The 12347-nt window shown below is 56.4% G+C and overlaps 1 protein-coding gene across 50 annotated transcripts in view; it reads right to left on the bottom strand.

Moving 5' to 3' along the window:
• Positions 1–2555: 2555 nt before the first annotated feature.
• Positions 2556–12347, bottom strand: part of ADGRG1 (adhesion G protein-coupled receptor G1) — a 46019-nt gene continuing 36227 nt past the window's right edge. For 26 of the 50 annotated variants that reach the window (XM_005592046.4, XM_074027057.1, XM_015443119.3 and 23 more), the window contains exons 11-14: positions 10531–10817; positions 6708–6816; positions 5620–5888; positions 2556–4132 (exon numbers count right to left, since the gene is read on the bottom strand). In XM_005592046.4, coding sequence (XP_005592103.3) covers positions 4002–4132; positions 5620–5888; positions 6708–6816; positions 10531–10817 — 796 coding nt within the window. In that variant the 3' untranslated portion in view covers positions 2556–4001. The remainder of the gene's footprint in view (positions 4133–5619; positions 5889–6707; positions 6817–10530; positions 10818–12347) is intronic. The other 24 variants (XM_074027061.1, XM_074027072.1, XM_045382562.2 and 21 more) reach the window with 1 other exon arrangement.

Below are 12347 nucleotides of genomic sequence, written 5' to 3'. Positions count from 1 at the left end.
GAGCGGGAAGACAGGAGTGGGGCCCCAGGGGCTGGTCAGGTCTGGACTGACATCCGTCCTGGCCACTTCCTGGCTGGGTGACCTTGCATGCACTGTCTGTCACCCTGAGCCCCCGGAGGTGTGTGATGAACTCATGGATAACGCAGGCGGAGCCGCTCAGCCAGTGGATGTGGCCATGACATCGCCTCTGATCATCAGAGCTGTGAAATTGTTGTCTTCACACCCCAGCTGGTCACTGATCGGGTGCGGGGGCGGGTGGCAAACACGCCTGGGCTTCAGCCTAAAGGAATTGGGGCTCCAGCCACTCGGGCTTCAACTCTGGAGGCCCCACAGATGCACTGTGGATGAGGTCATGGCCACTTGGAGATTGGAAGGTGAAGGGCATCCCGCCAAGGTGTGTGGTTGCTGGCATCCCCCTCTGACCCACAGGGCTGGCACTGGCCCTACTTAGCCTTGGGATCGAACTGGTGAGCCACTCGGCCCCCGCTGGCCTCCATTTCCCCTTCCTCCCTCTCAGTGTTTCCTGCTGAGCCCTCTGGGTCTGGGAAGGGGTGGGGAGGGGATGTCAGGGTCACTCATGGGGTGGAAGCAGGTGGGAATTCAGCATGGAGCAGCAGGTCAGAGTCCAGGGCTTCCTGAGCCCCAAAACCTTCCCCTGCAGGGAGGGCTGCAAAGGCAGATAAATGGCTGGGCCTGCCACTGCTCCACACCCAGCCAGCCTTCTCCGGGAAGACCTGCGGACCTGCCTTCCAGCTGCAGGTGAGGGTGAGGTGGGGCAGTGGACTTGGATGTGCCGGGCCATCCTGGCGCCTGGGACCTCAGAGAGGCTCACAGGTACACGTGCGTGAAGAAGGGCCTGGGGGTGAGCAGAGTGGAACTCCGAGCACCCAGCCCACTTGGGAATGCAGGCTCAGGGCACCTGGGGGGAGGGCAGGGGAAGGTCAGGCAGGGCTGGAAGGAGGGCCACGTTTTCCTATGACCCCTTCCCTCAAAGGCCCCATGGGGACCAAGGACTAGCCTGGAGCCACTCACAGAACCCTGAGACCCCCCCCCCCAATCCCAGGGCCAACAAAACCGTAGTGTCCCTTCCTGCCACCTCCTGCCCCGGCTTCTCCCAATGGCTCCAGTGGGCGGGGCCTCAAGTCCTCCAGCCAGACCCAGCCAGCATTCAGCCCTCGGCTACTCCAATCCATTTCCCAGGTTAAAGGGATGTTTCCAGATGCAGGCCTGGCCACGTGCTGGCAGAAAGGGCGGCCCCGCTGTCCAAAGCCCCATAGCCCAGGAAAGTGCATGATAAGAACCATCAGGGTGAAAGGATCAGCACGGAGCTGTTGGTGCCCCGTCCAGGGCCTATGAGAAGCGGGAGAATTGCGGAGGAAGGGGGCTGGGTCCTTTCCCTCCCTTCTGGAGGATGGGGGAGTTGCCTCAACCCCCGACCCAGGACCTAGCCCAGCCATGGGGCTCTGAGAGACACCCTCCTGGAGACCTAGAGGCCTGTAAGGAGGGAAGCTGGCTCTGATCCCCCTGGGCTGCCCAGTCCGGACACTGGGGTAGGGGAGGCTTGGGAAGGTTTGGCCTCTGTCCTTTGGAGCTGGGGGCATAAGAGGACCCCCCCCGCCACCTGCAGAAAGGTGGGGACAGAGGTCAGTGGAGCGAGTGGAGGGAGGGTTGGGAGAGCCACAGGGCACACGGATTCTTGGTCCCTGCAGGTCCCAAAATCCCACATTCACGCCCCTCAGAGGGCATTGCCAGTCTAGGCCCGGCTGCCTCACACCCACCCTGTCCAATCCAAGACCCCGAGCCTCTTCCCCTGCTGGGCGTACCCCTAGAGTGGCCAGGGGAGGAGGGAGGAGCCTCCAGAAGGGAGAGAGTGGGCTGTGGGCCTTGGGGAGAACTTTGGCTGCACTGAACACAGTGGCAATGATCCATTGCGACTGCCCTCACCACAGGGAAGATGGGAACCTGTGTGATCTGCCTAACCTGGGCCTTAGGAGGGGGAGGAGAGATTGATTTGGTGGAACAAGGTTAAAGGCAGGGAGGGGAGAGAAGTCCAGTGATTTAATTATTGCAGCCCACCTGCTGCAGAGTGGTCAGTAAACTGGTTGCATAAATCCCAGGACCAGGCAGCTTTTGACGGTAATCTCTTTGGCCAGATGATGTTTTGGATTCGCCAAAATCAGGGGATTTCAAACCACATTCTGGATTTCCCATTTCTCATAAAAGGCAGGTGATCTGGCTACATGGGCCCTCATCCCTGCAATGCAGTGACCAGCTGGAGCTGATGAGCAGCCACCCCCTCAGCACAGGGTTGGGAATCTCCAGTTCGCCACAGACCCCACCACTCCCCATTGCCTCCCCAGCACAGACACCAAGTTGACATTTATCTTCCCCTTTGCCCTGGTTTCCAGCAGTCGATTTTTTTTTTTTTTTCCACACACAGCCCTCTTCTCTCTTTCATGTTTCCTGATTGGCCTCAAGGTATTTGCATCAGTGACTCTTTTAATAGAAGCTTGGTAAAAAGCTCAGAAGAAAATGACCCAAAACGCTTACGCCAGTTTGCTAGGTGATAACAACAGCTGATTTTTATTTTTCTCGATTCTCTCTACAGTTTCCAAATTCTCTACAATGAACATGTACTTCTTTTCAATATCAAAAGACAAAAGAATTGGTACGTAAAAAGAACATCCTTCCCATCTTGAAGGTCAAGATTAAACGCTGACTCCTGCAGGAAGTCTTCCAGGATTCCCAGCCAGGAATGATGGCTCCCTGTCCCCGTGCCTGTAGCTCCAGGAGCTCTTGCTTCATGCACGCTTCACATACCAGACTGAGGGGTGGCAGGGGGAGTGTCCAGGTCAGTCATCTGTGTCCCTGCCACCTAGCACAGGCCAGCGATCAACCCGTGTGTGTTTGCTGGACAGAATTAACCATGATGGGCGGCTGAGGGTGCCTGGAGCTATTTGCAGGGACTTGGAGAGGATCCCTTAGGAGTGTCAGGCTCTAGGCCAGTGTCACCAGAGGAGGTCAGTCTCAGTCCTTGGAGTGCTGGGATGGAAACCAGATGGGACTGGCATGGTCCACAGTTCTTGCCACAAGAGGGCTTCAGAAGAGGCTGAGGGCCCCTCTCAGGCATGTGCTTGGTCAGGGTGCGCAAGGGCAATGCAGCTCATACAAAGGCCCAGATGGACAGAGGGACCTAGCCCAGCCCAGGCATCGGTCCTGAGCCTGGGTCGGGGCAGGCCAAGGCTTGTGCAGTAGACAAACATTTACAGCAGACACCAGGCAGCTCCTAGAAACCACTCCCCGAAACATAGCATTGGAATTGGGGACCCCAAGCTGTGAATGAGGAGCAAGGAGGCCCTGGGAGAGGAGGAGAACCCCAGGGAAGATGGAGGGAGGACTGGGAGGCTAAGGGCGGGAGGGGGCCTAGGCTCAGAGGTAGGCAAGCTGCGGCTGTGCTCCTGGCAAAGGGCCTCTCCTCCGCCAGGGCTCCGGCCCTGAAGGTCTGCCCTGGGCCCCATTCGCCCTGGGTGCCACCTGAGGTTAAAATGACAGAGGATGCAGAGCACCCTCAGGGTGACCACGAGAGACAGAGCAACTGGAGCCATGTTTCTGTCCTAGGCAGGGGCACAGGATTAAGGATGTGCCAGACCCTCAAGATCCAAGGCCTGGCCCCCCAGCAACAAGGGCTGGACCCAGGGGTTGTAAGGAGAGACCAGGCCTCCACCCGGGTTAGGACAGAGGTGAGGACAGTCCCCTAGCCAGCATGGCGGTGCGCTTCTGGGCCCTGTGGGAGCTGAGTGAGAGCCGAGTAGTCCCCAAGGCCAATTCAAAAGCCCAGCCCGGGAGTCTGTCCACCACGGCAACAGCCCATCTCTCATGGTCGTTGGGCCTTCCCAAGTGTCTGGCTGACTGGCCTGGGGCTGGGCCTGGCTCGGGGGCCACAGTCAGTGTGCAGTGAGGCCGCATCTGTGCTTCCTCACACGGGCAGGTGGGCTGGAGGCCTAGATGCGGCTGGATGAGGTGCTGCCCGTGCTGATGGGGAGCCTGGCGCTGTCTGAGTTGCTCTTCAGAGGGCAGGGGCCACCCCGGGCCTGTAGCCGCATGGACCAGTACCAGAGGAAGATGAGGAAGCCTGCGGGCAGCGAAGGCACGGGGTCAGCAGGTGGGGGAGCCCTGCCCTACCCGTCCTCCTCCCTCCCCAGCCACTGTGACTCGGGTCTGCCCCACCTCCCCACCAGTGTTTGCCCAGCACGTGCTGTCGGGCACCCATGGGACCCAGCGAGCACCTCCTATGAGCCAGGCACTACGCTAAGTCCCCGTGTGGCCTCTCACTGTCACAAGCTTCCTGCAGGCCCGTCCTATTCATCACTATTCTCTTTTGTAAACAAAGAAACTGAGGCCCAGGAGGCCCAGGTAAGGGGATGTGGCTGAGCCAGGGCTCAAACCGTGGTGAACAGGCTCTGGAGCCCACTCACTTAAGCACTGCGTGATTTTGCACCCTGTAAATTAACCGCACTATGATGTATTCACAGCTCGGTAAATGTCTGTGTGAATGTATGCGCCTCACTCACAGTCCTGAGTCCCCTCATCTCATAGGCAGGAAAGAAGGCTTGAATGTTAAATAACCAAAATTTTGGTAACATCTCCCCACCACCAACTCCCAGCTCCCATTCTAGGGTGACCTTATATGGGAGGCTGGCCTTGTACCCCATGTGAGCCCCTGGGCCTGGCCATAAACCCCCTCCCATTCTGCACGGCCAGGAAGAGAGGGGTGTGCATGCCTGTATGTGCACCTGAATGTACACACATAGATATAAGAACAGGAATGGACCCTGTTGGCATCAAGCCAGGGCCCTCACAACCCTGCCCCGGGATCCCACCCCTCCGCCCGTGACCTGCTGCCCTCTGGCCACGCTCTGCCTCACTGTCCTTCCTACACACAACTGGTTCCAACCTCAGGATCTTCGCTCTTGCCTCTCCCTCTGCCTGGAGCTTCCTTCCCCTAGACCAGGCCTCCTGAGTCAGTCACATGCACATGACCCCATAGGCATTTGTGAAAATGCAGATTCTGATGCAGCAGGGCCTGGGTGGCCCAGAGGCCGCATTTCCAACAAGCTCCCAACGATGCTGCTGCTGCTGGTCGTGGACCACACCTGGAGTAGGGAGGCCCCCCATCTCTCCATGGCGAGATCCTTCTCTTGTCTTCACACATCTCCTATCCAGAGAGGCCTCCCTGGCCACCCTTCTTAGGGGTCCCCCACCCCAGTCCAGGCTCTGTGCAGCACGTCCTCATGACGACATCCCTACTATCTGGGACCACCTTTGATGGCTACATGCTTGTCTGCTGACGCTCAGTCTTCCCCACTAGAGCTGAGCTCCATGAGAACAGGGCCCACACCCAACCAGCTCAGCCATAGCCCTGTGGCTTTGCACAGGGCCTGCACATAGTAGGTACTCAATAAAGACTTGTTGACCGTGGCCTGAATGTCCCCATTTTATGAATGGGATGACTGAGGCCCAGAGAAGGGAAGCCTTCAGGTTCCCTGGGTGATCTCTTCCCTGCCCTGTGCTCCATGTGTAGGCACCCTGCCTGGGCCAAAGGACGGGTCTTCTCCTTACCTTGGAAGGAGGTGATGATGCTGAAAAGGTAGAGGACGACAAGCTGGAAGGTTCCAGAAGCAAAGGAGAAGAAGATCAAGGCCCAGGGTAGGCCAAGGACCAGGCTGAGGCCCAGCAGCGTCAGCACATGCGACCACTTTTGGGTGTGGGGGCGCAGTCGCAGGATCTGCACCACCATGGTGCCTAGCATGGCCATGTTGAACAGAAACACCAGGCTGAAGAGGCCCAGGTTGGTGATGTAGCTAACCAGGGAGTCCCGGATCCAGCACCTGTGGGCAAGGGCGGGAGGGCTCAGTGTGCAGCCAGCAGGGGCAGCATTTCCTGGGCTGTGGTTGTCATGTTTGTTTTCAGGATTATCCACTGTTTACAGCAAATACTGCTTGTTTTCTATTTACAGTGTTGATGTAATTTAAAAAATACATTTAAGTTAACCAGTCAGATTGTTTAAAGGAAAATATCAAGTAAGTAATAATACAGATAGTACAAAAGTGAGGCAGAAATCACTGGGTCACAATGTGAAGAGTTGAAAATTTCAAAACCACTGAGCCAATGGGAAGGATTCCTTCCCAGCCTGGAGCTCGGGAACCCTGGCTTCCAGGCTGGGTTCAGGGGATCCACGGGCAGGGCCACTGCCAGCCTGGGTGAATCGGGTGAGTGGGGAAGGACTGGACTTCAACCACACTCATCTCCTGCCTTTGAACAGCACACCAGCCCTCAGTGTGGCCAAGAGTGGATCTCTCCCCTCCCTGAGCCTCCGTCTTCCCATCTGCCTGGGGAGACAGAGAGGTGCTGCTGAGGAATGTGTTGAGGCTCATCTGCTCCAACCCATACCCACATTCATGCACGAAGAAACCGAGGCTCAGAGAAGGGCCAGGGCCTGCGCAAGGTCACCTCGTGAGTGAGTGGTGGATCCAGGCCTTTTCTCACCCTCCATGACTCAGACCAGTGCTCTGGTCACTGCCAGGCCAATTCCTTGAGCAGACTGGAACCCAGGTGTCCCCTGGCCAGCATGACCTGGGCCCGGCCTGCACTCTGGCCTCTGTACCCAGAGATCCACCTTCCTGCCCCCATTGCACACAGCCACTCACATGGAAGGGTAGATGACGCTCTCTGGAGTCCTATGCACAGCCAGGATGATGGGGCCATAGTTGTCCACATCCACCAGGGCCACCAGCGTCACCAGAAAGATGGGGAAGCCTGAGGGTGGCAATGCATGTTGCTCCACTTCCCGCTCTCTGAGGCCTGCCCCTTCCCTGCTGGCCTCAGGGGGTCTGGAGGGCGAGGGCCCCTCTGAAGTGTGGGCTCCCAAAGCCAACACAGCCCCATCTGGTGGCGAAGTTCCCCCAAGCTTGAACCCTCCCCCTCACCTTTCCAGTTCGGGTTTCCTATAAGGGGAAGCCATCTCCTCCAACCTCAGCCCTGCCCTTCATCGCCCCGGGGGCCCCTGGGAGAAAGGCCTGTGGGTCTCTGCTGCAGGGCTGGATGTCACAGGGGAGATGGGAGGGGCAGAGAGTTTAGAAGGGACAGCAAGAGTTCTGCCATCAGGGGACGTCTGCACTGGGCCTTGACCTCGTCCATTAGGTGGAGATTGGAAGCTCCCTCGAGCGGGCTGCCCACCTCCAAACACAGTGTCCTCACACAGACACCTCCAAACACAGTGTCCTCACACACAGACACCTCCAAACACAGTGTCCCCACACAGACACCTCCAAACACAGCGTCCTCACACACAGATACCTCCAAACACAGCGTCCCCACACAGACACCTCCAAACACAGCGTCCCCACACAGAGACACCTCCAAACACAGCGTCCTCACACAGATACCTCCAAACACAGCGTCCTCACACAGACACCTCCAAACACAGTGTCCTCACACAGACACCTCCAAACACAGCGTCCTCACACACAGACACCCCCAAACACAGCGTCCTCACACACAGACACCTCCAAACACAGTGTCCTCACACACAGACACCTCCAAACACAGTGTCCTCACACAGACACCTCCAAACACAGTGTCCTCACACACAGACACCTCCAAACACAGTGTCCCCACACACAGACACCTCCAAACACAGTGTCCCCACACAGACACCTCCAAACACAGTGTCCTCACACAGACACCTCCAAACACAGTGTCCTCACACACACACCTCCAAACACAGTGTCCCCACACAGACACCTCCAAACACAGTGTCCTCACACACACAGACACCTCCAAACACACACAGTGTCCTCACACACACAGACACCTCCAAACACACACAGTGTCCCCACACAGACACCCCCAAACACAGTGTCCCCACACACAGACACCTCCAAACACAGTGTCCCCACACAGACACCTCCAAACACAGTGTCCTCACACACAGACACCTCCAAACACAGTGTCCCCACACAGACACCTCCAAACACAGTGTCATCACACACACAGACACCTCCAAACACAGTGTCCTCACACACACAGACACCTCCAAACACACACAGTGTCCCCACACAGACACCTCCAAACACAGTGTCCTCACACACAGACACCTCCAAACACAGTGTCCCCACACAGACACCTCCAAACACAGTGTCATCACACACACAGACACCTCCAAACACAGTGTCCTCACACACACAGACACCTCCAAACACACACAGTGTCCCCACACAGACACCTCCAAACACAGTGTCCTCACACACAGACACCTCCAAACACAGTGTCCCCACACACAGACACCTCCAAACACAGTGTCCTCACACACACAGACACCTCCAAACACAGTGTCCTCACACACACAGACACCTCCAAACACACACAGTGTCCCCACACAGACACCTCCAAACACAGTGTCCTCACACACACAGACACCTCCAAACACAGTGTCCTCACACACACAGACACCTCCAAACACACACAGTGTCCCCACACAGACCCCTCCAAACACAGTGTCCCCACACACAGACACCTCCAAACACAGTGTCCCCACACAGACACCTCCAAACACAGTGTCCCCACACACACACCTCCAAACACAGTGTCCTCACACACAGACACCTCCAAACACAGTGTCCCCACACAGACACCTCCAAACACAGTGTCCTCACACAGACACCTCCAAACACAGTGTCCCCACACAGACACCTCCAAACACAGTGTCCTCACACAGACACCTCCAAACACAGCGTCCTCACATAGACACCTCCAAACACAGTGTCCTCACACACAGACACCTCCAAACACAGTGTCCCCACACAGACACCTCCAAACACACACAGTGTCCCCACACAGACACCTCCAAACACAGTGTCCCCACACACAGACACCTCCAAACACAGTGTCCCCACACACAGACACCTCCAAACACAGTGTCCCCACACACAGACACCTCCAAACACAGTGTCCCCACACACAGACACCTCCAAACACAGTGTCCCCACACAGACACCTCCAAACACAGTGTCCCCACACACAGACACCTCCAAACACAGCGTCCCCACACAGACACCTCCAAACACAGCGTCCCCACACAGACACCTCCAAACACAGCGTCCTCACACACAGACACCTCCAAACACAGCGTCCCCACACACAGACACCTCCAAACACAGCGTCCCCACACAGACACCTCCAAACACAGTGTCCCCACACAGACAACTCCAAACACAGCGTCCTCACACACAGACACCTCCAAACACAGCGTCCCCACACACAGACACCTCCAAACACAGTGTCCCCACACAGACACCTCCAAACACAGCGTCCCCACACACAGACACCTCCAAACACAGTGTCCCCACACAGACACCTCCAAACACAGTGTCCCCACACAGACACCTCCAAACACAGCGTCCCCACACACAGACACCTCCAAACACAGTGTCCTCACACACAGACACCTCCAAACACAGTGTCCCCACACAGACACCTCCAAACACAGTGTCCTCACACAGACACCTCCAAACACAGTGTCCCCACACAGACACCTCCAAACACAGCGTCCCCACACAGACACCTCCAAACACACACAGTGTCCTCACACAGACACCTCCAAACACAGTGTCCTCACACACAGACACCTCCAAACACAGTGTCCCCACACAGACACCTCCAAACACAGTGTCCCCACACAGACACCTCCAAACACAGTGTCCTCACACAGACACCTCCAAACACACACAGTGTCCCCACACAGACACCTCCAAACACAGTGTCCCCACACACAGACACCTCCAAACACAGTGTCCCCACACAGACACCTCCAAACACAGTGTCCCCACACAGACACACCTCCAAAGGAATTTCATGCAAATGGGGGAATGGACAAAGAAGGGGTCCAATGACAAACCCACAGGGAGCAGCAAGCTGGAGTCAGGGGCATGCAGAGGTTGGGGGTCTGTGCAACGTCCAAAAAGACTTGTGGCATCATGATCCCCTGGGCTGTAGGTCTGATAAAAGGGGGCTGAGCTACAGGTGAATTGAACAGTCATTGGCCACAAACAAAATGCCAAAGCCGCAGGGAATCTGTTACCCAAGGTCCAGGGGGATCCCGAGGCAGGGCCACTGCCAGCCTGAATTAATTAAATGAGTGGAGCGGGACTGGATTTCAGCCCCACTGATCTCTGAACTGGGTGCCTTTGAGCAGTGCACAGCCTGCACATTCACACACAGTGGCCCTGCTCATAAATCCCCTTTGCAATGCAGTGAGTGATGTGGAGAATTTGGAAGTGTTTCTTGGGGACAGGGCTCACCACTTCTTCCTAAAGGGGACCGTGACCCAGCCAAGGTGAAGGACACCTGAGGATGAGTGAAGGAGGCCGGGAGGGAAATCAGAGAGATAGGTGGAGAGGCAGAACCAGGTGCCTGGGTTTTACCAGAGCCAAGTGGGAGAGGCAGGTCTGAGGCACCCCCCATCCAACTTACCCCAGCCCATGGCGCTCAGCTTGAGCAGGTAGCCAGGGACGTAGGTGCCAAAGACCTCCACCACAAGTCGGTAGAGGTTGTAGCCCTCGAGGCCCATCCAGGAAAGGCAGGCGAGCAGGGAGAAGTGCAGGAAGATGGCGCTGGCTCGGCAGCCAGACTGGGAGCCCGTCAGGGCCACCGGCTCACTGAGCAGGAAGCTCACGTCCAGCAGGAAGACGGCCAGCAGTAGGTTCATGTGCACCTTTATGGTGTAGTCCCGAGGTTTCCTCCTGCACGGCAGGGGCACCCTGGTGGGCCAGTGTGGGAAGGTAGAGAGGGGAGTGTGCCCACAGCTCCTCCAGGAATCCTTCCCAGACTGCCCCCAAATCCGACACACACATGCAATCATACACGCCCCCTATCCTATTCCTGTGGCTGCAGCCAAGCTGTTCCCCACATCCCCCTGTGCACCTACTGTGTGCCCAGCACCCACAGACTCAGGTGCCATGTGCACGTTTAACAGAAGCCTCAGCCAGGCAGAGCGAGGAAGACAAATCAACCACGATAATAAACCAGACACCCCCAAAGTCAGAGAATGCCAAACACTTTGGCATTTTCACCGTGTTGGAGAATCCATGCCGTCCACGTTCTGTGTCTGCCTGTTTGTCTGCACGACTGTGCACCTGTGAGTCTGAGTGTGGGCTGCGCGCATCGGTCTGTCTGAGGTTTGCAAGTCAATGTGTGCACACCCCACCTCCCACCCCCACTCCAGGATTCTACATGGCCCTACAGGGTGCTGCAGAACATGCAGGTCCCAGCATCACCACCCTGGAGTCCCACCCTGCCCTGCCCCTAACTCATGGCACCATCTTGAGCTGGTCCCTTCCCCTTGAGACTCTCAGTTTGCCCATCTGTGAAGTGGGAGAATGGTGCCCTCGTAGGGTCGGGTGAGAGTTACACTGACACAAAGCATCTGACACAGATAAGGTGCTCAATTCCTAAGGGTTCCTGTGCTGTGTCCTTGGGCATGTTTGTGGGCAGTTGGGTGTTGAGGACTTCTGCCTCCACCCCCAGCCTTCCGCTGGGCCCATCTCATCACCCACCTGTCCTTCCTCATCACCATTACCTACTTAGTTCCCCGGGGACACAGCTGTGCACACACACGACAGTCATATATGCACACACATGCTTGTGCCCACACATAAATACAGCTTCGCCTTCCTCTCCTCCTTCCTCGTGACTGGGGACAGTGAGAACTGAGGGTGTCTCTTCTCTATCCAAAAGGGTTCAGCACTGAGGGCAAGTGAACCCCAATTTAGGCCAAGTCAAGCACTGACAATCTGACCTCTGCCACTTCCCCACTGTGTGACCTCAGGCAAGTCACTTACCCTCTCTGAGTGTTGCTTCATAGGGCTGTTGTGAGGAAGAACTGAGTTCACACATGTAAAACACTTAGAACAGTGCATGGCACGGGAAGTTGGACACACATGTTAAGAATGATCATTATCGCTTTGATATTATTCTGTCCACCCAGTGCTCCCACAAATCTGCTTATTCAAAGGCAGAAATGAAGATTCTTTCCTTTTTTAAATTTTTTGGTTTGCTTTCCTGTCTTACTCTAAGAAAGAAACAGATTCTTAGGGGGACTCCCTCAATTTTAAATGTTGACAATTAGCCGGGCGCAGTGACTCTTGCCTGTAATCCCAGCACTTCGGGGGGCTGAGGTGGGTAGATCACTTGAGGTCAGGAGTTTGAGACCAGCCTGAGCAACATAGTGAAACCCCATCTCTACTAAAAATACACAGGTTAGCCGGGCGTGGTGGTGGGCACCGGTAGTC

The sequence above is a fragment of the Macaca fascicularis genome, chromosome 20, assembly GCF_037993035.2.
Source record: "Macaca fascicularis isolate 582-1 chromosome 20, T2T-MFA8v1.1".
Lineage (NCBI taxonomy): Eukaryota > Metazoa > Chordata > Mammalia > Primates > Cercopithecidae > Macaca > Macaca fascicularis.
Note: the sequence above shows the minus strand (reverse complement) of the source record. Positions and strands in the feature narration are given on the sequence as shown.